The sequence below is a fragment of the Vidua chalybeata genome, chromosome 28 (genome assembly GCF_026979565.1).
Source record: "Vidua chalybeata isolate OUT-0048 chromosome 28, bVidCha1 merged haplotype, whole genome shotgun sequence".
In the NCBI taxonomy this organism is placed as follows: domain Eukaryota; kingdom Metazoa; phylum Chordata; class Aves; order Passeriformes; family Viduidae; genus Vidua; species Vidua chalybeata.
This window is the reverse complement of record NC_071557.1, coordinates 4,125,441-4,149,827: the sequence shown is the minus strand read 5'-3', so window position 1 is coordinate 4,149,827 and position 24,387 is coordinate 4,125,441. Positions and strand designations below refer to the sequence as shown.

The 24,387-nt window shown below is 64.4% G+C and overlaps 1 protein-coding gene across 8 annotated transcripts; it reads right to left on the bottom strand.

The window, feature by feature from the left end:
• Window positions 1-24,295, bottom strand: FER1L5 (fer-1 like family member 5). Of its 8 annotated transcripts, none has more exons than XM_053966460.1 (52): window positions 23,902-24,295; window positions 23,711-23,766; window positions 23,542-23,633; window positions 23,354-23,462; window positions 23,150-23,281; window positions 22,945-23,073; window positions 22,807-22,869; window positions 22,154-22,204; window positions 21,758-21,788; window positions 21,105-21,220; window positions 20,927-21,032; window positions 20,084-20,163; window positions 19,929-19,997; window positions 19,792-19,835; window positions 19,027-19,103; window positions 18,875-18,951; window positions 18,088-18,201; window positions 17,857-18,001; window positions 17,008-17,132; window positions 15,836-15,927; window positions 14,992-15,175; window positions 14,698-14,850; window positions 14,223-14,336; window positions 13,894-14,057; window positions 13,653-13,761; window positions 13,475-13,577; window positions 13,142-13,305; window positions 12,535-12,708; window positions 12,191-12,302; window positions 11,967-12,044; window positions 11,701-11,882; window positions 11,139-11,297; window positions 10,941-11,039; window positions 10,153-10,302; window positions 9,884-10,082; window positions 9,497-9,585; window positions 9,354-9,395; window positions 9,154-9,273; window positions 8,499-8,630; window positions 8,268-8,423; window positions 8,094-8,185; window positions 7,362-7,532; window positions 6,410-6,558; window positions 5,611-5,750; window positions 5,204-5,292; window positions 5,010-5,105; window positions 4,487-4,628; window positions 3,760-3,859; window positions 3,094-3,332; window positions 1,882-1,991; window positions 1,667-1,805; window positions 1-1,593 (listed from the first exon to the last, which is right to left on the bottom strand). In XM_053966460.1, exons 1-52 carry the CDS (start codon window positions 23,984-23,986, stop codon window positions 1,510-1,512), a joined length of 6,027 nt encoding a protein of 2,008 aa, XP_053822435.1. In that variant the 5' UTR covers window positions 23,987-24,295; the 3' UTR covers window positions 1-1,509. The 8 variants fall into 8 exon arrangements, 6 of the variants coding, with proteins under 6 accessions (XP_053822435.1, XP_053822438.1, XP_053822437.1 ...); XM_053966463.1 differs by having other exon boundaries at window positions 9,154-9,267; XM_053966462.1 differs by having other exon boundaries at window positions 20,084-20,160.
• Window positions 24,296-24,387: the final 92 nt, after the last annotated feature.

Below are 24,387 nucleotides of genomic sequence, written 5' to 3'. Positions count from 1 at the left end.
TTTAAGGAGATTTTTGTCAACTTTATTTCAGAAATTTGGGGGCGGGGGGGTGGGCCTTAGCTGTGGGAGATTCTTCGGTGGGCGTCCACGGAGCTTCTGCCCGATCCCTGCACTGTCTTCACCGCTGCTCCGGGGGGATTCTCTGACCATTGCCTCCTTCCTCATCCCCGGGGATGCTCTCTCTCTCTCTCGGTGCTCCGTGTGGATTCCTAGGCTATTTGGGAAAACACATTACCTGTGGGGAATGCTCCGGTAGGGCCCGCGGAGGTCCCGCCCGATCCCAGCACCGTCTTCACCGCTGCTCCGGGGGGATGCTCCATGGGTCCCCGTGGTGCTCCCGGTTCCGTGGTCCTCGCTCCGGGGCGATGCTTGGCCGCTCTCGTTGCTCGCTGCCCCGGGAATGCTCTGTCGGTGTCCTCAACCCTGGGCATTCCCCGCCGCTGGACGCCGTCCGTGGCTGGTGTTGGCTCTGGGGTGCTCCCAGGGCTCCGCTGCTGCCGCCGCTCCCATCGCCGGACCCGAACTGAGCTCTGCGCACCCACGCACGCCTTTTATAGGCTGGGCAAGCCCCGCCCTCCTGCCGGCAGCCAATGGGAGCGCAGTGACGTCATAGGGGTGAGGGGGGATCGTCACGGATCTTTTTGATGTCAGAATGAAAGGGTGGGGCCAGAATGAGAGAGCGATCTGATTGGTCGATGCCGAAGGCCTTCCCGCGCTGATTGTTCCAGGCGCTGATTGGTTAGTTCGAGGCAGAGGGTGGGGCAAGGCGGGGAGTGGGCGTGGCTTACATGCGGGGGTCCCAGCCCCATTTCTGGGGGTCCCAGCCCCATTTCTTGTGGTCCCAAGTTCATGGGGAGTGGTCCGTGTGGGTTCCAGCCCCATTCTAGGTGTGCCCACCTCCATTTTGGGGGTCCCCGATCCATCCTGGGGCCCCCAGGCCCATTCTGATGGTGGCCAGCTCCATTTTGGGGTTCCCAGCCCCATCCTTGCAGTGCCCAGCTCCATTTTGGGGGTTCCCAGCTCCATTTTGGGGGTCCCCAGCCCCATCCTGGGGGACCCAGCTCCATTCTGGGGTCAGGTTTGAGAATAGGGTGGTGGAGGGGCCGCGCCGGGATTTGGGGTGAGTTTGGGTGGGATTGGGTCCGAGGGGGTCTCGGTGCGGGGCTGGGGGAGGCAGTGGCACCAGGGCTGGCGCTGGGGTGGCAGCTGATGACGGTCTGGGTTTAGAGCAGGAATTGGGGCCGAATTTGGGAGCTGGAGCTGCAGCTAGGGCTGATTGGGATCGGGGCTGGGGGGTTAGGGTGTCTGTGTCCCTCTCGCGCTGCCAGAAACGGGGACGATGCTCTGGTGCTGCTCGGACATGGCTTTTGTTCAGGAGAGAACACGTTCCTGCTGGCACAGCGGCTCCGGAGCGGAGCAACCCCCTGCGGGCTGGAGAAGCCACCGAGGACATCCAGAAAGGGAAGGGGGGATGTTCAGAGCCGGGAAATCGGGGAGCTCGGCGGCTCCTCAGCGTTCCGTCCCCGTCCCGCCCGGGGGACGCTTCATGTCCGGCCGCTGGCGGGGTTCAGCCACCGTCACCGCCAGGGAGCCCTGCGGGGCGACACAGGGGGACTCAGTGCGCGCCCAGGGGTGACAACGGGGCGCTCGTGGGGACGCCGCTGACCGGGAAGAAGGAACGGAGCAGCAGGAGCAGCAGGAACGCCGCCAGCCCCACGCCGACCCACAGCAGGTAGCGCCAGCGGACGCCGTGGCGGACGAGGCTCAGCGGCGAGCGCAGCCACAGGAACGAGGACTTGGGGCGCCTGCGGGGACACCGGGCTCAGGCACCGCTTGTCCCCCCGCTCCCCGGCCGCCCCTCCTGGCTCGCCCCGGGCTCACCTGGGCTCGGGCAGCGTCGGGTGCTTGTTGGGCTCCTCCCGAGCCTTACCCACCGGGCGCTGCTCGGCCTCGCGCGCCGTCAGCAGCTCCAGGCTGAGCTCCAGCTTCCCCTTCCAGGGCGGCCGTCGAGAGGGAGAAATGGGTTTGGGAAAGGGTTTTTCAAAGCTCGGTAGGAAATTCAGGCGGTTTTGTAAATAAACGCCGAGATGGAGGGTGCTGGTTGAGGGAAGTTACGGAGCGGAGGTGGCGGTGCTGTCGGTGGAACTGGGAACGGGTTTTGGTTAAGTTTTCAAATGGGGTTTTGTGAAAAGGCCAAGTGTTTTAGAGAATTCAGAGTGTAAAACTGAACTGGAGGAGGACTGCCAGGGGTGAAAATTGGAGTGATTGGTGTTAGTAGTTATAGGTAATTAGGTAATTCGATGTAATCAATTAGATCATTAATATCATCGAATTATAAATAATTAAGTAATTAATAGAGCTATATAATTAGACAGTAAGCAATTAGTAATAGTATATATTTTATATACATTACAATATATTGTATATATAATATATATTATGTAAGTAGCCATAGATTAATAATAGTATGTATTATATATATTATATTATATATTGTAAAATACATTATATTATATTATATTATATTATATTAATTATATTACATTACATTATATTATAGCAACAGATTAGTAATAGTAGCATTGTATAGCAGAAGCTAATAAGCTGAAAAACATTTATAAAATATCGTAACCAAAAAATAAGTTTGCTTCGGATAGAATATGGTTAAGTTTTACATCTCTTATGTCTTTTAATGCCAGAAGATCATCTATTACCTTCTGGATAATACCAATATAATAAATACCAATAATAGACTAATAATGTTATAACAAAAAATAATAAAATTAATAAATACCGAAAAATAATAAAAATACTAGAATAATATAATCAAATATAATATATAATACTATAATGTAATGCAATGTAATATCATATCCAATCATATACTATAATATAATATAATGTAATGTAACGTAATGTAATGTAATGTAATGTAATATAATATAATATAGTATAGTATAATACATAATAACAATATAATGAAAACCATTAAAACGCCTCTCAGTCAGTCGCCCCATCGCTGTGAAGCCCAGCAGGCTGGCGCAGGTTCTGTTGCCGCTGTCCCCCAGCCCTGCGCAGATGTCCCCAACCTACCGAGAGCCGCTGGCCGCCCTCGTCCTGCATGGTGCAGGGCCACCAGCCCCGCGCCCTCCTCCTGCGGAACAGGTTCAGGGGCGAGCGCTGCAGCGCCGGGGCGCGGCACCAGCACCGGGAGAGCCGGGCCAGGGAGAGCCAGGCCCGGGAGAGCCGGGACAGGTCCCGCGGTGAGGCCCGGCACAGGCGGGCGCTGCTGGCCGGGCGGGGCAGCCGCGTCAGCTCCAGCTCCAGGATCCCTGCGGGAGAGGCCAGGGGACAGCTCTGTCACCGGGGGAGCTCCCTGTCACCAGTGGGTGCTCCTTATCAGCAGTGGGTGCTCCCTGTCACCAGTGGGTGCTCCCTATCACCAGTGGGTGCTCCTTATCATCAATGGGAGCTCCTTATCACCAGTGGGTGCTCCTTGTCACTGGTGGGAACTCTTTGTCACCAGTGGGAGCTCCTTATCACCAGTGGGTGCTTCTTATTATCAGTGGGTGCTCCCTGTCACCAGTGGGAGCTCCCTGTCACCAGTGGGAACTCCTTATCACCAGTGGGAGCTCCTGGTCCCCAGTGGCCGCTCCCTGTCCCCACTGGCCGCTCCCTGTCCCCACTGGCCGCTCCCTGTCCCCAGTGGCTGTTCCCTGTCCCCTGCAGTGTCCCCCCGGTGGTGGCACGGGCTCTCACCCAGCAGATCGTCCGCCTTGAACTTGTCATTGTCCCACACCTGCAGGATGAGTTTGGGCGGCACCTTCAGCAGCGTCTCATCCAGGCTCCACACGTGCTCCTGCCCGGGGACACGGGAAGGTCGTGCGTGTCCCTGCTCTGTCCCCAGGCCATGCCCTCACACCGTGTCCCTGCTCTGTGCCCGGGCCATGCCCTCAGACCGTGTCCCCGAGCCATGTCCGCAGGCCATGTCCTCACACCGTGTCCCCACGCTGTCCCCGCACTGTCCCCACTCTGTCCCCATGCTGTCACCACTCTGTCCCCATGCTATCCCCGCTCTGTCCCTACTCTGTCCCTGCGCTGTCCCCACTCTGTCCCTGCTCTGTCCCCGCGCTGTCCCCACTCTGTCCCCGTGCTATCCCCGCTCTGTCCCCGCTCTGTCCCCATGCTATTCCTGCTCTGTCCCCGCTCTGTCCCCGTACTGTCCCCGCTCTGTCCCCATGCTATTCCTGCTCTGTCCCCGCACTGTCCCCGCACTGTCCCTGCTCTGTCCCCATGCTATTCCTGCTCTGTCCCCGCTCTGTCCCCGTACTGTCCCCGCTCTGTCCCCATGCTATTCCTGCTCTGTCCCCGCTCTGTCCCCGCACTGTCCCCATGCTATCCCTGCTCTGTCCCCGCTCTGTCCCCACGCTGTCCCCACTCTGTCCCCACTCTGTCCCCGCGCTGTCACAGCCCAGCTGCCGCTGACCTTGCGGCGGATGGCGCAGAGCTTCTCTGCCACCAGGAACTCGAAGGCGAACACGAAGCGCCAGTTGAAGGCGCCGTTGCCGTCCAGGGAGCGATAGTGGATGTCGGTGTGCTGCCGCTGCTCGGGGAGCCCGTCCAGCCACCTGCGGGGACAGAGCTGTCACCACTGTGTCACCCCCCAGGGGACACCGCAGTCACCTCTGCACCCATCCCAGCCCATCCAGCCACCTGCAGTGACAGCACTGTCACCACTGTATCACCCCCCCAGGGGACACTGCTGTCACCCCTGTGCCACTCCAGCCACTTGTGCCATCCCGCAGGGGACACCGCTGTCACCACCGTGCCCATCCCAGCCATCCGTGCCACCCCACAGGGGACACTGATGGCACCACTGGTGATGGGGACACCCTGGGGTGACAGGGACCCTGGGGATGGGGACCCTGGGGTGACAAAGGACCTGCCAGGGGCTCTGGGATGAGCAGGACAGATGCTGGGGGGTGACAGGGGACACCATGGGGACACACCCGGTCACATAGATGTCACTCATGCGCTGGCCCAGCAGGTTGATGTCCCCAAGGTCCGTGTCCCGCACGTTCCACACCACGCAGCGCAGCTCGTACCTCGGGAGGGGACACCGACATGTCACCTTCCGCCTGGGGTGGCACTGTCCCCACGGGGATGGCCCTGTCCCCACGGGGGTGGCCGGTCATTCACTCACCCCTCGGCCTTGCGGGGGTCGATGTTCACGGGGGGCCCGGGGGGGCCGAGGCTGGTGGGGAAAATGTCCACCCACATCTGCACCTTGCCCTGGGGACACCGTGACAGGCTAGCACTGGCCCCAGTGTCCCCCAGTGTCCCCTCTCTGTCCCCAGAGCCCCAGGCTCCTCATCACCGTGGGGTCCCTTTGTCCCCGCAGCATTTGTCCTTGTCAGCCCCCAGTCCCATCAGCCACTCCTGGGGTCCCTGGCACCCACACCAGTGTCCCTGTCACCACAATGTCCCCACCCCCAGTGCCCCTGTCCCTGCGGTGTCCCCATCATTCCCCACAGTCTGCTGTCGCCGTGGTGTCGCTGTCCCCGGGTGTCTCTGTCCCCAGCTGTCGCTGTCCCCAGGTGTCGCTGTCACCTGCTCCAGCCCGGGCCGGGCACGGCTCTGCAGCCCGCGGGTCTCCAGGTGCTCCGGGACGAGCTCGCACAGGTTCAGCACGTGCAGGGCCAGGCGCTCCCGGGGGGCCCCGGGGTGTCGCGGCGGGGGGTGGCCGCGCTCTGTGACACCGACCGACCTGTCACCCGCCCGCCGGCGACCCCCCAGACCCACCTAGATCCCCCAAACCCTCAAACACCCCCCAAACCCACCCAGATCCCCCCAAACCCCCCCAGACCCACCCAGATCCCCCCAAACCCTCAAAACCCATCAGACCCTCCCCAGATCCCATCAATACCCCCAAATTACCCCAAAGCCCCCCAGACCCACACAGACCATCCCCAGACCCCCAATCCCTCCCAGACCCTTCCCAAACCCTGCCCAATTCCCTCCACACTCCCCAAATCCCCCAGACCCCTCCAAACCCCCACCAGATCCACCCAGATCTCCTCAGATCCCCCCAAACCCCCTCAGACCCTCCCTAGATCTCCTGAAACTCCCCCAACCCAGACCCTTCCCAGACCCCCCAAACCCCCATCAGACCCTCCCCCGCCCCCTCAAACCCCCACCAGATCCCCCAAAACCCCATCAGAGCCTCCCCAGCCCCCCCCAAACCCCCATCAGACCCCCCCAGACCCCTACAAACCCCCCCAAGACCCTCCCCAGCCCCCCCAAACCCCCACCAGATCCTCCCCAGAGCCCCTCAACCACCCCTAAATGCCCCCCAGCCCCCTCCAAGCCCCCCCCAGATTCCCCCCAGCCCCATTCCATCCCCCCTCACCGAAGTGGCGCAGCTCGAAGCGCTGCCCACTCAGGCTCAGGGCGGTGCCCCCGCGGCTGAAGCGGGGCCCGGGCAGCCCCCGGGCGCCCGCCAGGAGCTCCAGGGCCCGGCTGGGGCACAGCTGGTCCCGCCAGCACGAGGGACCCGCGCTGGGGACAGGGCAGTGGCACCTCTGCTGGGTGTGACCCCTGTGCCCGCTCCGTGCCATCCTCCTGTGCCCCCCATCCTACCCCTCCTTGGCCCTCTCTCTGCCACCCTCCTGTGCCCTCCAAACCCTCCGTACCCCCCAACCCTCCTGTGGCCCCCGTGTCCCCTCCCTATCACGCCCCCTGTGTCCCCTCCTGTGCCTTCCCAGCCCCCGTATCCCCCCTGTATGTCCCCCGTGTCCCCTCCTGTGCCCCCATGTACCCTCCCTTGTGCCCTCCCCGTCTCCCCCCGTACCTCTCCCCGTGTCCCCTTGCCCCCCATGTCCCTTCCCCACCCCCCGTGCCCCCTCCCCATGTCCCTTTCCTGTGCCCCTCCCCAGCGCCCCGTGTCCCCTCCCCGTGTCCCCCCTGTGTCCTCTCCCCGTGTCCGTCCCCAACCCCTGGTGTACCCCTGTGCCCGGTGTCCCTTTCCCGTGTCCCTCCCTGTCCCCCCTGTGTCTTTTTCCCGTGCCCCTCCCCGTATCCCTTTCCCGTGTCTCCCCTGTCTCCCCCGTGTCCCTTTCCCGTCTCCCCCGTGTCCCCGTGTCCCCTCCCCGTGTCCCTCCCTGTCCCACCCCAGCCCCCGGTGTCCCCTCCCCGTGTCCCCGTGTCCCTCCCCGTGTCCCCCGTGTCCCCTCCCCGTGTCCCCGTGTCCCTCCCCGTGTCCCCGTGTCCCCTCCCCGTGTCCCTCCCTGTCCCACCCCAGCCCCCGGTGTCCCCTCCCCGTGTCCCCCCCCTGTGTCCCCCCCGTGCCCGGGGACACGCACGCGTGGTACAGGGTGGGCAGCCCGCAGTGGGCACGGCGGTGGGACAGCAGCCGGTCCTCCAGGTCGATGGTGGTGCTGCCGATCTCCTGGTCCGGTGGCACCTTGTCGTGGTCCATGATTGTCACCCGCAGGTCCTTCTCCAGGGGGATGGTGGCCGTCAGCTCGAACATCCTGCTGGCAGCAGGGACGTCAGGCTGTCCCCGGGCTGGCATGGGGACAGGGACCCGCGGGGACAGGGGAGCTGGGGACACAGGGACACGGTGGGACAGGGAATGGGACAGGTGATGGCACAGGGACATGGCAGGACAAGGAAGGGGACAGGTGGGGACACAGGGAATGGGACAGGCAGGGGCACAGGGACACGGTGGGACAGGGAATGGGACAGGTGGGGACACAGGGACACGGTGGGACAGGGAATGGGACAGGTGATGGCACAGGGAATGGCACAGGGATGTGGTGGCACACCAGCACAGGGAATGGCGACCTGGTGGCACCAGGCCAGGCTGACACAGGGCCACGCTGCCATCGGGAATGAGTCCCCTCAGTGCCCCCTGGGGGTGACAGTGGCATGGGCCACCCACCCCGGGAGTGACACTGCCAGGGCCACTCATCCGGGGAGTGACAGTGACATGGGCCATCCATCCCGGGAATGACACTGCCAGGGCAACCCACCCCGAGGGTGACACTGCCACCTGCCCCGGGGGTGACAGTGCCAGGGCCACCCGGCCGCACCTGCCAAAGACGGGCTCCAGGGTGTTGGGCACGTACTGGTCCCGCCGTCCCAGCGTCTTCTTGCCCAGCGCCACCCGCACGTAGGGATCGCTCTGGGGCACGGAGGGGACACCGCGGTGACACCGCGGCCCGCACGCCCCGCCCGGCCCCGCCGGGGGTGCCCGCTGTCCTTACCAGCCCGGTGACATCGCGGGGGGACAGGTCGAAGGCTCGCACGACGTAGACGCGCACTAGGCACGGCTGCGGCTGGCGGGGCGGCAGCCGCTGGAAGCAGCGCGGCGCGGGGGCCGCTCCGGCCTCCTCGGGCACGGGGTAGATGCGGAAAAGCCCCTGAGAGACCCCGCCGTGCCCTCCGGGGGTCCCGCCCCGCTGCCGGGATCCCACGGGGTGAGGGGGGTCACCCACCTTGAAGCTGCCCACGGGCTCGGGGTGCTGGCCTGGCACGGGGGCACGGCCCGGTTTGGAGAGGGGGAAGGTCTGGCAGAAATCCTGCAGCCCCTCGAACTCGGGCACCGCCTCCAGCTCGCAGCCGTAGATCTGCGGGGCCGGGCCGGCCTCGGATCAGCCCCGGGCCCGGCCCCGTCCTGGAGCTGCTCCCCACTGTGGCCCCGGCCCCTTCTTCATCCCTGTCCCCATTCCCTCCTCATCCTCATCCTTGTTCCCTCCCCAGTTTCATCATCATCCCTGTCCTTGTCCCCATTCCCTCCTCATCCTTGTCCCCCCCAGTTTCATTATCCCTGTCCTTGTCTCCATTCCCTCCTCATCCTCATCCTTGTCCCCTCCCCAGCTTCATCATCCCTGTCCACCTCAGCTTCATCCCCATCCTTGTTCCCCTCAGTTTCATCCCCATCATTGTCCTCCCCAGCTTCATCATCCCTGTCTTTGTCCCCATTCCCTCCTCATCCTCATCCTTGTCCCCTCCCCAGCTTCATCCCCATCCCTGTCCCCAGTCCTATCCTTGTCCTCACCCACTCCCTTCATCCTCCCTGTCCCTGTCCTGTCCCTGTCCCTATTCCTGTCCCTGTCCCCATCCCAGGGCAGGCCCCAGGCTCTGGCACACCTTCAGTCTGTCCCCGTTGGTTCCCCTCGGAGATTTGGGGTCCTTGTCCTCCATGGAGGCGTAGAATTTGCTCCACCAGTCCCTCTCCTCCTCCTCCTCCTCCTCCTCGTCTTCCTTGTCCTGGTGGGGAGCAGAAGCAGGTGGGCACAGGTGGCCCTGGTGGCATCCCAGGTGCCACCTGTCCCCATTCCTGTGCCCACCTCATCCTCAGCCCGCTTGTTCCTGAGGTAGCCGAGCAGGTCCTGTAGGGACAAAGGGTTCTGGGGGAAACTGAGGCACAGGGCCGGGCAGTACCAGTGCCCAGCGGTGCCAGGGCTGGTGCCAGGTGGCCAGGGGGACTCACCTGAGCCATCCTGGCCGGGGCTGTGGGCAGGAACAAGGGACACCAGCGCCTGCAGGGGCTGGAGGAGATGGGCACGGAAAGGAGCTCGTCTGTGGGACAGAGGGACAGCAGGGATGAGGGAGGGGACAGCTGGGACGGGCTGGGGACACCGGGGATGGGGCTGGGATAGGGCAAGGGACAGCTGGGATGGGTTGGGGATACAGGGGATGGGCAGGGGGTACAAAGAGCGAGGCAGGGATGGGACAGGTGGCACCAGGCATGGGCAGGGACAGGCAGGGATGGGACAGGTGGCACCAGGCATGGGCAGGGACCGGACAGGTGGCACCAGGAACGGGCAGGAACGGGACAGGTGGCACCAGGGACGGGCAGGGATGGGACGGGCAGTACCTGGCATTGACACAACCGTGTGAGAGCCGCTGCCGGACCTGCCGGAGCCCGGGAGCTGCTCCTGGCGGGGCGGGTGGCAGCGGTACCGCCCCAGGTCCCCGACGCTGGCCTGGCCCAGCAGCAGCCGCCGGTCGGTGTCCGCGCGGTCCCAGAGCCGCAGGCGGATGGGCGGCACGAACCGCTCCTCCTCGGGCAGCGCCTGCGGGGACAGCCCGGTCACCCGCGGCGACACCCGTGGGCCCGGTGCCCTCCACCCGTCCCGCCCTCACCAGGGTGAGCACGAAGACGTTGCTGGGAAAGTTGGGGTCAGTGGCCATGTCCTGGATCGGGGGGGTCCACAGGCTCTGCTCCCCCCACTGCAGCTCCAGCCGCGGCTCCCGCACGGCCCCGCGCAGCCCCCGCAGCCCCCAGGCCAGCACCTGGCGGGACACGCAGCTCCTGTCACCCGCGGCGCTCCCTTTGGTGGCATGCTGAAGGTGCTGTCACCATCCGTGTCCCTGTCCCCACCCCTGTGCTGGCTTTGCCTTCACCCCCTGTGCCCGCTCTCATCTTGGCTCCTGTTCTGGTCCCCATCCTGTCCCCATCCCCTGTCCCTGTCCCCATCCCCAGGACCTTCAGCTCTGCCCACAGCCTGTGCCACACCCAGGCTCCATCTCCAGTCTTGTCCCCATCCCACTTTTATCCCCATCCCAGTCCTGTTCCCATCCCTGTCCCCATCCCACCTTTATCCCTGTCCCATTCCCTGTCCCCATTCCTGTCCCCATCCCACCTTTATCCCTGTCCCATTCCTGTCCCCATCCTTGTCCCCATCCCACCTTTATCCCTGTCCCATTCCTGTCCCCATCTTGTCCCCATCCCACATTTATCCCTGTCCCATTCCTGTCCCCATCCTTGTCCCCATCCCACATTTATCCCTGTCCCATTCCTGTCCCCATTCCTGTCCCCATCCCACCTTTATCCCTGTCCCCATCCTTGTCCCCATCCCAGCCCCGCCTCCATCCCATTCCCCACTCCCTGCTTGTCCCCGCGCTGTCCCCTCCCCGCAGGTGGCTCCCACCTCCAGCGCCACCCTCTGCAGGCGCGGCCGCAGCTCCGGGGGGATGCCGAACCCGTCCTTCCTCAGGGGCGGGGGGCTGAGCGGAGCCGGGGACCCGTCCTGCCGTGGGGGGGGGACACCACGACAATGCCACCCCGGCCCTGGGTGCCCTCTGTGCCACCCCTGTGTCACCCTGTGTCGCCCGAGTCACCGCCTCACCTCGGGCTCCTGCAGGAGCTCGAAGGCCGCCAGCAGCTCTCCGGCCGGGCCCCGCGGCCCCCGCAGCGGATGGGGCTGGAGCCGGGGCGGCTCCCGGAGCGCCGCGTCCAGCCAGACCCGCGGGGAGCACACGCACCGGCCCAGGAACACCGCGGCGCCCTGCGAGGCAGAGCCTGAGCGCGGGGCTGGCCCAGCCGGGGGTGTCCCTGTCCCTCCATCCCTGACCTCCTGTCCCTCCATCCCTGATCCCTGTCCCTCCATCCCTCCTGCCAGACCTCCATCCATGTTCCTTCCATCCATCCATCCATCCATCCATCCCTCCCTCCCTCTGCTCCCATCCTTCCCTCTTTCCTTCCTCCTTCCCTCTCTCCTTCCTCCCTCCCTCTCTCTCCACATTGCTCCATCCTTCCATCCTTGGTCCCCCATCCTTATCCACGTCCTATTTCTCATCCATTCCTCCCTCCCTTCCTTCTTCTCTCCCTCCTTCCCTCCCTCTCTCCTTCCCTCCCTCCCTCCATCTCCCCACCCCACGCCTCGCCCCCTCGCCCGGTGTGTCCCGTACCTGTCCCCGCTGGTCGCACACCTCCACCACCACGGCAGGTGGGTCCTCCCGGACGCCTCGGGGGTCCCCGAACAGCGGCACCCGGGGGAACAGCAGCGTCTGCTCCCAGCGCGGGTCCAGCACCCCGCGCACCGCCCGCGTGCACTGGCTCAGCGACACGAACGACACGTGCGCGGTGGCATCTGGTGACAGCGACAGCGTCAGCGCCCCGGGCTGCCGGCGTGGCGGCGGCCGGGGCCGGGGGGGTCCCGGCAGGGGGGTCCCACCTATGGAGGTCCTGGCGCTGCCAGGCGCCAGATCCAGCGCCTGGAAGATGTAACAGCGGAGCTGGAAGCGGCCGGGCCCTGGGGACAGCCGGGGGTCAGGGGGGGCTGCGAGCCCCCAGCCCCTTCTGACCCTTCTGCATCCCTCCTGACCCCTCCTTGGTAATTCCCAGTCCCTCCCGGTTCCTCCCCAGTCATTCCCGGTCACTCCTGGCCCCCGGACTCACGTTGGAAGGTGCAGAGGATGAAGGGGGGCGGCTGCTGAAGGGGCGTCAGGGAGGAGCCCCCCGGCAGCTGCGGGGCCACAGATGGATTGTCCTGGGCTGGCTCTTCGGCGTCCTGGGAGAGGACAGGGCTGGGGCCTGCTGTCCCCCTGTTCTCTGTGCTACTGTCCCGTCATGGCCTTGCTCCACAGGGTTCCATCCACCATCCATCCATTATCCACCCATCATCCATCCATCCATCCATCCATCATCCATCCATCCATCCCTCTCCTTCCCTCTTCCCTCCTCTCCATCTCCACTTCTCCCGTTCCCCCGGGTCCCTCCCGCCTCCCCGGCCCCATTCCTACCGGGACTCCCTGGAGCAGGAAGAGCGGTGCCACGGCCACGGGCTCGGCAGGCACCAGGCTGCGCTGCCAGCGCCGCCGGCGGCACCAGGGACCGGCCGGGACCTTGGACTGGAAGGTGCAGCCCCAGAAGCACTCGGGCTGCCAGGCCTCGTCCTCCCACAGCTCCTCGGGGTCCTGCAGGGGCACAGCACGGGGACAGCGTGACACGGGGACAGCGTGACACGGGGACTGCCACCCTCATCCCCATCACCTCCTTCCCTGTCATCGTCATCCCATCACCCCAACCCACTGCCCTCATCCCCCATCACCCCCATCCCTGTCACCTCCATCCCTGCCATCCCCACCCGTGTCACCCCCATCCCTGTCACCTCCATCCCTGTCACCCTCACCTCTGTCACCCTCATCCTGCCATCCCATCCTTGTTATCCTCTATCATCCCCATCCTGCCATCCCCACCCGTGTCACCCCCATCCCTGTCACCTCCACCCCTGTCATCCTCATCCTGCCATCTCCATCCCTCTCACACCCATTTCTGTCCCCTCCAGCCCCGTCACCCCCACCCTGCCACCTCCATCCCCATCGCCCCGCCCCTGTCCCCGTGTGTCACCAGGGTGCTGCGGGTGTCCGTGTCCTGCTCCTGTGCCCAGCTGTCGCTGTCCCTGTGGCAGACCCGGACCCAGCGCCGCCGCCGGAGGGTGTGGCACTGCTGTCCCTTGCCGTGCCACGCTGCCGGGGGGCTGCCATCCTCCGTGCCCACCCCGTACTGCCAACCTGCACACACGGGTCAGCTCCTTCCGTGCCACCCTGTCCCTATCACCGTGACCCTGTCACCCCATCTCCATCCCCTCCTTCCCTGTCACCCTGCCCCTGCCACCCCCAGCCCTGTCATCCCATCTCTGTCCTCTCAGTCCCTGTCACCCCACCGGGGACCCCCACTCACCGTCCTCATCCTCGGCCCCCTCCGTGTCCACGTGCCAGTCACTGGTGACGCGCCAGCCCTGGGGACACGCCACCTCTTCCTTCGGTGGCACCGCCACTCCCTTCTGCAAAACCAGGCGAGCGCTGAGCCCTGACACTCCGGTGTCACCCGCGCTGTCCCCGCGTTGTCCCCAACTCACGGCGTCCGTGCTGGTCGTGCTGGCCCAGCCCCCGCTGGGGTCGCGCCTCTGGTTCTCGTAGAGCTCCTGCAGCACCGCGCTGCCCGCGCCCTCCGCCCGTGCTAGCACCCTGGGGACACCGGGGACACGGCTGGTGTCACCGCGCCCTCCGCCCGTGCTGGCACCCTGGGGACACCGGGGGACACGGCTGGCGTCACCGCGCTCCCCGCAGGGACAGGGGGTGGCCGTCCCCTCGGCTCACCGCTGCGGCCGCTCCACGCTCCAGGGGCCGTCCCAGCGCCAGCCCTTGGGGGGCCGCAGCTCGTCCGGGGGGGGCGCGGCCCGGCCGGAGCTGTCGGAGAACGCGGCGCGCCCCAAAAGCCTCCGGGGCCCCCATTTCCCCAGCAGCCGCGTCTGGTTCTCGTACTGCGGGGACACAGGCGCTGGCCTTAGGGGACAGTGTGGGGTGCTGTCCCCTCCCAGGTGTTCCCTCCCCGCTGTACCCTCCCGGTGCTGTCCCCTGTACTGTCCCCTCCCCTGTCCCCATGCTGTCCCCGCCCTGTCCCCATGCTGTCCCCCTGCTGTCCCCACCGTCTCGCTGTAGAAGCGCAGGCTCCCCTCGAGCAGCCGGGCCAGCTCCCCGCTCTCGGCCACTCGCCCCAGCCACAGCCGGACCCGCACCTGCGCCTGGCTGTCCCCGCAGCCCTGCGGCACAAAAGTGTCACCGAGGGGCGGGGACACGCGGGGGGGGGACAGAAAGGGGACACGGCGGGGTGTGCAGGGGACAGGGAGGGGACACAGAGGGGACAGAGAGCAGGGACTTGGAGGAGATGAGGTGGGAAGAGAGAGAGGACATGGAGCAGGGATGGAGGGGACATGAGGGGACATGGAGGGGACAGAGGGGGACATGGAGCAGTGAGGAAGGGGGACATGGAGGGACACACAGGGGACACGAAGGGACACAAAGGGGCTGTGGGGACACCGAGAGGACACGGAGGGACATAAAGGGGCTGTGAGGACACCGAGGGGACACGGAGGGACACCAGGGGACAGCGGGAGCTCCCACCAGGAACAGGGTGAGGATCCTCCCGCAGAGTCGGCCGCAGGCGCCGGGGCCACGCGGGGAGTGCAGGACATCGGTGGCGGCGACACGGGCCGAGGCCACCCGGAGCTGGCCCCGCAGCAGCCACAGCTGCACGTCGGGGACACCGGCCTGGGGCTGCGGGGACACGGGGACAGGGCACAGGCGTGAGAGCGGCACCGGAACGGGCACGGGAACTGCCCCAAAGGCGCCCTGGACGCGCCCAAGCTCAGCGTTGTGGGGTTTGGATTTGTCCCACGTTGGGGTTTTGGGTGTCACCTCCACGGCCAGCGCGGCCGCGCGTCGCAGCCACCCCTGGGCCGCTGTCCCCAGGGTGTCCCCATGCTGGCCACCGGCCCCGGCCTCGCGCCGCAGCCGCCGCAGGAGGAGGCGCCGGCAGCTGCGGAGCTGCTGGTCCAGGGCGGTCAGAGTGGGCTGCTCCTCCAGGCAGTGCAGGGCGGCCCTGCAGCACCCAAAACAGCCCAAAATCACCCCAAAATCACCCCGAAAACATCCCAGAATCAACCCAAAACCGCCCCAGTCCAGGGCGTCCTTGCAGCACCCCAGAACACCCCAAAATCACCCCAAAAACATCCCAGAATCGCCCCAGTCCAGGGCGTTCCTGCAGCACCCCAAAAAGATCCCAGAATCACCCCAAAACCACCTCACTCCAGGGCATCCCTGCAGCACCCCAAAAAGGTCCCAAAACACCCCAGAACCACCCCAGAACTGCCCCCAAATCATCCCAGACCAGGGCATCCCTGCAGCACCCCAAATTACCCCAAGAAGATCCCAAAACACCCCAGAATCATCCCAAATCACCCCAAAATCACCCCAGAACTGCCCCCAAATCATCCCAAAACCACCCCAGTCCAGGGCATCCCTGCAGCACCCCAAAATCCCCCCAAAACATCCCAAAATACCCCAAAATCACCCCAAAACCACACAGGGCCACCCCAAACACCCCTCATCCCATTTCCACCCCAAATTCCCTTCCGGAATGACCCAGTGTCCCCCAGAGTGTCCCAAATTCCCCAAACCCCAACCGCCAGCCCCACATTCCCCCCCGAGATTGGGGATCCCCCGACCCCAAACCCCGATTTTGGGATTTGGGATCGCCCACTCGCAGTCCTGCTCCAGCTCCCGCAGCAGCTTCGTCCTGATGTCCCTCGCGGTGTCCCCGCGGTGTCCCCGCAGCTCGGCCAGGTTCCCCTCCTGGCAACGGCCCCAGACCGTCCCCAAATGGATTTGGGGTCAAACCCACCCCATCCCAGCTGGATTTGAGAACAATCCCATCCCAAACCGTTCCCACATGAGCTTGGGAATCATTCCCATACAGATTTAGGATCAGTCCCAGCTGGATTTAGGATCAATCCCACCCGGATTTGGGGTCAATCCCAGCTGGATTTAGGATCATTCCCACACAGATTTGGGGTCAGTCCTGCCTGGATTTATGATCAGTCCCACCTGGATTTGGAATCATTCCCACAGAGATTTGGGATTAATCCCACCTGGATTTAGGATGAGTCCCAATGGGATTTGGGATCAATCCCACCTGGATTTGGGATCATTTCCATACAGATTTAGGATCAATCCCAGCTGGATTTGGGATCAGTCCCAGCCAGATTTGGGATCATTCCCACACAGATTTAGGATCAGTCCCAGCTGGATTTAGGATCAATCCCACCCGGATTTGGGATCACTCCCACCTGGATTTGGGATCATTCCCAGCCAGACTGGGGATTAGTCCTGCCTGGATTTAGGATCATTCCCAGCCCGATTTGGGGTCATTCCCAGCCGGATTTGGGGTCAGTCCAAGCCGAATTTGGGATCACTCCCATACAGATTTGGGGTCAGTCCAAGCCGGATTTGGGGTCATTCCCATACAGATTTAGGATCAATCCCAGCTGGATTTGGGGTCATTCCCAGCCAGATTTGGGGTCAGTCCTGCCTGGATTTGGGATCATTCCCATACAGATTTGGGGTCAGTCCCAGCTGGATTTGGGGTCAGTCCCAGCCAGATTTGGGGTCATTCCCAGCTGGATTTGGGGTCAGTCCAAGCCGGATTTGGGATCATTCCCACCCGATTTGGGGTCATTCCCAGCCAGATTTGGGGTCAGTCCAAGCCGGATTTGGGATCATTCCCACCCGATTTGGGGTCATTCCCATACAGATTTGGGCTCAGTCCTGCCTGGATTTAGGCTCATTCCCAGCCGGATTTGGGATTATTCCCAGCCGATTTGGGATCATTCCCAGCCGATTTGGGATCATTCCCAGCCGGATTTGGGGTCTCACCAGGCGTTGGCACAGGGCTCGCAGGAGGTTCAGGCTGTCCCAGCGGTGCCCGGCGTCCTCCCACTGCGAGGTGACAGCGGCCACCGGTTTGTCCCCGAACCATGGCAGGTGGTGGTAGAGGTTCCCTAGATCCGGAAAATTCGGGAAAATCGGGAAATTCGGGGTCAGAATGGACCCAGCCGCACTGCTGGGGGGCAGCTGTGGCTTCCTGGGAGGTGGCATGGGATCATCCAAGATTCCCAAATTGTCCCCTGATCCGCAGGTGACATCAGCCAGGTGACACCCAATCCGTGTCCCCAACACCCCAAAAACCACCCCAAAATAACCCTAAAACACCCTGAAATCACCCCAGCCCAGGGCATCCTGGCAGCACCCCAAAACACCCAAAAATCAACCCAGAATCACCCCAAACCACCCCGAAATCCCCCCAAAACACCCCAAAATCAACCCAGAATCACCCCAAATCACCCCAAACCACCCCGAAATCACCCCAAAATCAATCCAGAATCACCCCAAACCACCCCGAAATCCCCCAAAACACCCCAAAATGAAACCAGAATCACCCCAAACCACCCCAAAACCATCCCGAACACTCCAAACCACCCCAAAATCAATCCAGAATCATCCCAAACCACCCCAAAACCACCCCAACATGACCCCAGTCCCTCACGCGCATGGGGACGGAACACTCTGATAATTACACTAATTAACCATTCTCAACAATTAACCACTCCCAACCTTGCCCCCCCCCCCCCGCCCCGCTGTCTCAACCGCCCCCTTCCCAAGACGGGGCACGGTTTGGGGGGGTGACAATGTCACCGGTGCCACGCGGGCACTGTCCCCGCTCACCATCGAACGCGGGCGCTGCCGGCGCGGTGGCGGCCGCGGCGCCGCCGATGCCCAGCTCGAGGCTCAGCCCCTCGGGGCCGCCTGGCACCATGGTGGCCGAGTAGAAAACCCCACAGAGCCCCAGCTGGCAGCGGGGCAGGCGGCTCTGCGGCGAGGAGAAACCCCAAAAAAGCGCTCAGCTGGCCCCTCGGGGCGCAGGTGGCACCAGCCCCGTTGCCCCCGTGTCCCCACCTGCGCCCGCTCGGCATCCACGGGGGCGACGGTGTCGCGTTGGCGCCCAGGCGGGGTCCCCGTGTGGGTGTAGAGCTCCAGCAGCAGCCGGCCCCGATAAACCAGCCCCGAGTCCTGGGTAACGAGCTCGGCATGGGGGGTGTCCAACGGCCACCCCAAATGTCCCGTTGTCCCCTAAAGTCCTGCCCCAAAAATTCCTGTTTTCCCCTAAATGCCCCATTCTCTGTTTCCCATCCCATTTTCATCCCAAATGTCCCATTGTCCCATCAAGTCCTGTGTTTTCCCCACCAATTCCTCATTTACGCTCAAATTCCCTGTTCTCCTTGCCTCCATCCCATTTTCACCCCAAATGTCCCATTGTCCCATCAAGTCCTGCCCCAAAAATTCCTGCTTGCCCCTAAATGCTGCGTTCCGTTTCCCATCCCATTCTCACCCCAAATGTCCCATTGTCCCCTAAAGTCCTGCCCCAAAAATTCCTGTTTCCCCTCAAACACCCCATTCTCCATTTCCCATCCCATTTTCACCCCAAAAGACCCTGAAAACATCCCAAATCCCCTTTCCCATTCCCCAAACCCCCAGGGACAAAGCCCCAGAACCCCATTCCACCTCCAAACCCCCGATTTCCTCCTCCATCGCCCCGTTCTCACCCCAAACATCCCATGGCCCTCAAAAATCCTTCCTTTGCCCCAGTGACCCGTGATTTTCCCCACGGATGCTCCATTCCCACCCCAAAAACCCCATTTCCCCCCAAAAACCCCCTTTCTCCCCCAAAAACCCTGCTCTGTACCCTGGCAGCGTCCGGCCGGGGGCCGTAGAAGGGCAGGAAGCTGGGCCCGAAGGAGGGCAAGAACCCGGGGGTCCCCTCTGGGGGCAGAGAAAAGGGGGTTCGGGGTGGGCTCTGGCGAATGGGGACCCCAAAAAAGGGACAGCTCTGCTCACCCTCGAGCTCGTCGGGGTCGCGGGAGATTTGGGACAGGCTCAGGGTGGCCCTGCCCACGGCTTTGCTCCGGCACGGCCTGGCGGGGGCACGGTCAGGGGTACCCCGAATGCGGGGGGGTCCCCAAATCCGAGGGGGTCCCCCAAACCCACGGGGTGCCCCCCAAACCCGCGGGGTGCCGCCCAAACCCGCGGGGTGTCCCCCTAACCTGGGGATGTACCCCAAACCCGCGGGGTGTCCCCCAAACCCGCGGGGTGTCCCCGTAACCTGGGGATGTCCCCCCAAACCCGCGGGGTACCCCCAAAACTGGGGATGTCCCCCAAACCCGCGGGATGTCCCCCCAAACCCGAAGGGTGTCCCCCAAACCCGAAGGGTGTCCCCCTAACCTGGGGATGTTCCCCCAAACCCGCGGGGTGCCCCCAAAACTGGGGATGTCCCCCATACCCGCGGGGTGCCCTCCAAACCCTCGGGATGTCCCCCAAACCTGGGCATGACCCCCCAAACCCGCCGGGTGTCCCCCAAACCCGCGGGGTGTCCCCCAAACCCGAGGGATGTCCCTCAAACCCGCGGGGTGCCGCCCAAACCCGAGGGACGTCCCCCAAACCTGGGGATGTCCCCCCAAACCCGCGGGGTGTCCCCCAAACCCGAGGGGTGTCCCCCCAAACCTGGGGATGTCCCCTAAACCCGCGGGGTGTCCCCCCAAATCCGCGGGGTGCCCCCCAAACCCGCGGGGTGCCCCCCAAACCCGAGGGGTGCTCCCCGCTCACCCACGCAGGATTTCCAGCAGGATCTCGTCACAGATGGGGGGCAGCTGCGGGGACAGAACAGCGCCGAGTGTGGCTCTGGAAATGGGGGCGTCCCCCTTTTTGGGGTGCCCCTGTTTGGGGCCGGGGCCGCTCCTCACCCGCAGGGGGAAGAACAAAACCTCGTTCCACTCGGGGCTGGCGTCGGCGGGCACCTCGCGGGTGCAGAGCTGCGGCAGGGACGGCCGTGAGCCCCCGAAAAGATCGGGCACCCCCAGAGCCCCCGGGCACCCCAAATTCCCCGCCCGGCGCTCACCGTCCTGCCCGCAAAGCCGACCCGCACCGACACCTTCAGCGAGCCCACGGTGCCGCCCAGGCACGGCCGCGCCGGCTCTGCTGCGCAGGGATGGCGAGCAGCGAGATTTTGGGGGGTCCCCAAATCCATCCCCACCCCAAATCCCCCCCCCCGGTTTCCACTCTGCAGCAAGCAGGGGGTCCCCAAATCCACCCCTCATCCCAAATTCCCAGTGTCTCCACCCTGTGGTGAGCAGGATGGTCCCCAAATCCCCCCTTCGCCCCAAATTCCCCCATGCCCCCCTTGTGATGAGAAGGGGGGTCCCCAAAGCCACCCCCACCGCAAATTCCCGCTGTCCCCACCATGCGGCAAGCAGGGGGTCCCCAAATCCACCCTTCACCCCAATCCCCGGTGTCCCCCCCCAATTCCCTGGTGTCCCCACCCCAATTCTCGATGTCCCCACCCCAATCCCCGATGTCCCCACGCCAACCCCAGGTGTCCCCACCCTAATCCCCAGTGTCCCCACGCCAATCCCCGATGTCCCCACACCAATTCCCTGTGTCCCCACACCAATCCCCGGTGTCCCCACCCCAATCCCCAGTGTCCCCACCCTAATTCTCGATGTCCCCACCCCAATCCCCAGTGTCCCCACCCCAATCCCCAGTGTCCCCACCCCAATTCCCAGTGTTCCCACCCCAATCCCCAGTGTCCCCACCCCAATTCTCGATGTCCCCAACCCAATCCCCAGTGTCCCCACACCAATCCCCAGTGTCCCCACCCCAATTCCCCGATGTCCCCAACCCAAACGCTGGTGTCCCCACGCCAATCCCCGGTGTTCCCACGCCACACCCGCGGTGTCCCCACCCCGCGGCAGGTCCTCGGCGCGGAACACGCGGATCTGCAGCGTGGTGGCGCAGGGTGGTGGCCGCAGCAGGTTGGCCTCCACGTCCCCCGCCGGCATCTCCTGCTCCTGGAGGGGGGAGGTGACAGCGTGGGGACCCCCCAGGAGGGATTTTGGGGTGCGGGGGAGGGGGGCGCTCACCTGGGCACGCTCGCCGGCGCGGCGCACCGCGAGGCTGACCTGCAGCAAGCCCTGCGAGCGGCCGTCGCGGTGCCGCGGGTGCTGCAGGCTCAGCCACTTCCCGCTCAGGCTGCGCCCTGCCCCGCCGGGGACACCGCGGTCACCTCCTCGGTGGCACCGGAGCCACCCCGGAGGCACCGCGGGGCCCGCCTAAATCACCCCGAAAACGCATGGTGCTCCCCCAAAATGAGGCTTCACCTCTGGCTAGTGCTGGCATGAAACGTCGCCCAAAATGTGTCACCCCAGTGTCACCCCAGTGCCACCACAATGTCACCCCAGTGGCACCCTGGTGGCACTGCAGGGCCCGCCTAAATCACTCCCAAAACACACGGTGTTCCCCCAGAATGAGGCTTCACCCCTGGTCAGTGCTGGCGTGAAATGAAACATCACCCAAAATGTGGCACTCCAAAATGTGTCACCCAGTGCCACCCCCATGTCACCTCAGTGTCACCCTGGTGGCACCGGAGGGCCCGCCTAAATCACCCCCAAAACGCACGGTGCTCCCCCAAAATGAGGCTCCACCCCTGGCCAGTGCTGGCGTGAAACATCGCCCAAAATGTGGCACCCCAGTGTCACCCAGTGTCACCCCAGTGCCACCCCAACCCTGTCGTTACCTGGGGCAGAGTAGACGGTGCCGACATCAAGCTGTGGGAATGGCAAAGGGAGTGAGAGTGCTCTGACACCCCAATCCCAAAATCCCACCCCTGACACCCCATTCCCAAAGCCCCAGTCCCAAAATCCCATTCCTGATCCCCCATTCCCAAACCCTGATCCCAATCCCCCAATTCCCAATCCCCCACTCCGAAACCCCAATTCTAATCCCCATTCCAAATCCCCCATTCCCAATCTCCCATTCCCAAACCCCAATCCCAATCCCCCATTCCTAAACTCTGATCCCAATCCCCCATTCCCAAACCTTATTCCCAATCCCCACTCCCAATCCCCCATTTCCAAACCCCCATTCCCAATCCCCCGTTCCCAAACCCCAATCCCAATCCCCCACTCCTCACCTCGAAGATGCCGATGACGGCTTTGGTGCAGATGTTTGGTGAACGGAGCACCTGGGACAGGGAAGGGGACACGGCTGTCCCTGTGTCCCTTGTCCCTCGTCCCTGTCCCTGTGTCCTTGTACCTGTGTCCCTGTGTCCTTGTTCCTGTCCCTGTGTCCCTGCTCCTGATTCCCTGTCCCTGTCCCCATGTCCCTGTCCCTGTGTCCCTGCTCTTGTGTCCCTGTCCCGGTGTCCCTGCCCCTGTGTCCCTATCCCTGTGTCCCTGCTCCTGTGTCTCTGTCCCTGTCCCCATGTCCCTGTGTCCTTGTGTCTCTGTCCCTGTCCCCATGTCCCTGTCCCTGTGTCCCTGCTCCTGTGTCTCTGTCCCTGTCCCCATGTCCCTGTGTCCTTGTACCTGTGTCCCTGTACCTGTGTCCCTGTCCCTGTCCCTGTGTCTCTGTCCCTGTTCCTGTGTCCCTGATCCTGTGTCCCTATCCGTGTGTCCTTGTCCCTGTGTCCCTGTCCCTGTGTCCCTGTCCCCATGTCCCTGTCCCTGCCCCTGTGTCCCTGTCCCTGTGTCGCTGTCCCTGTGTCCCTGTCCCTGCCCCTGTGTCCCTGCCCCTGTGTCCCTGCCCCTGTGTCCCTGTCCCCCCAGTGCCACCGCTCCGTCCCACCTGGATCTGGATGGGCTGTGCCACCAGCTGCTCCGGCGTCAGGCGGAAATTCTGGCAAAACACCTGAAAACCCGAGAAGGGACAGTGAGGGCGGGCTGGGGGACAGCGGCCACGCCCGTGTCCCCTCGGCGGTGTCACCTCGTTGAAGTAGGGGTTGTTCCCGCTGCGGCTGCGGCTGCGGAAGTTCTGCGTCCCGATCTGCACCCTCACCACGGGTTTGATGTCATTGCCCCGCAGCTGGTGGCCCTTGATGACCCTCACCCGGACCTGCGGGGTGGCACTGACGTGGTGGCCGCGAGGGGACGTCACGCCCCGGGTGCCACCGCGCCCGTGGGTGCCCTACCTGGAAATCCTCTTTCCTCTCCGCGGGTGCCACCGCCGGTGGCTCCAGGGCCACCTGGCCGTGCGCGGGGGGAACAGGGACGTCCCCGGCCGCGCCGTGCGGGTCGTGGTAGCAGCGGAGGGTGACGGTGCACTGCAAAGGGACGGTGACGTGGGGACAATGCCACCCCGGGGTGCTGTGGGGTGCTGTGGGGTGGGGGCTCACCCCCGTGGGCCGTTCCCGGTGGTCCAGCAGGGGGATGTCCCGGACGGCCATCGGTAGGCTGGGGTTGGCCACCAACTCGTCCAAGGACACCGTGGTGGCACCCAGGTCCCTGTGGGAGCGGGGGACACGGTGAGGGTGGCCGTGCTGAGGGGGTGGCCGCAGGGCGGCCGCCCAGGGCTGGCACTCACCCCTGGGGCAGCGGGCAGTCCCCGCGCCGCAGACGCAGGCCCAGCGTGTCCGTGGCACTCAGGGGACACGTGTCCAGTGGCCACACCAGCTCCTGAGGGGCGTGACACGGCTCAGAGGGGTGACCCGGTGTCCCTGTGCCACCACGGGTCACCCCCGGGGCCGCCTCACCTCATTCCAGGTGAGGCTGCGCTCCTCGGGCACCACCTGGGTTCTCCTGGGGACGCCTGTGTGGGACAGAAGGGGTGGTGGCAACTCAGCATGGGGACACTGGGGACTAGCCACATGCACGGGCAGTGCGCCGGTGCCACCCGGTGCCACGGGGTGTCCCAGACCCCGCGGTGTCCCCAACCCCGCGGTACCTCGGAAGCAGACGGACAGCAGGACACCGGGACCGAAGCCGGTGGCCCCGGGAATGTGGACGGCGACCACGTGGCACCGCAGCATGGCCACGGAGCGCTGGCACCGGGGACGGAGCTGTCACCAGGGCGTGTCACCAACGGGCCACCCCCGACGTGCTGTCATCGGGGATGGCGGCAGCTCTGTCACCGAGGGGTTGCCACCAATGTGCCACTCCCGAGGCTCTGCCACCGGCGGCAGCTTTGTCACCAAGGGGGTGCCACCAATGTGCCACCCCCGAGGCTCCGCCACCGGCGGCAGCTTTGTCACCGAGGGGCTGCCACCACAGTGCCAGCCCCAGGTGCCACCAGCCCTCTGGCGAGCAGCACGGCGGTTGGCTCGCCGCGCCCCAGCGCCAACGGCGGGTGGCGGCGCGGGGACTGTGGCGCGGGCGGCTCTCACCGGTAACTGCGTCCCCGCGTCCGCACGCGGGACGCTCCGTGACCCCG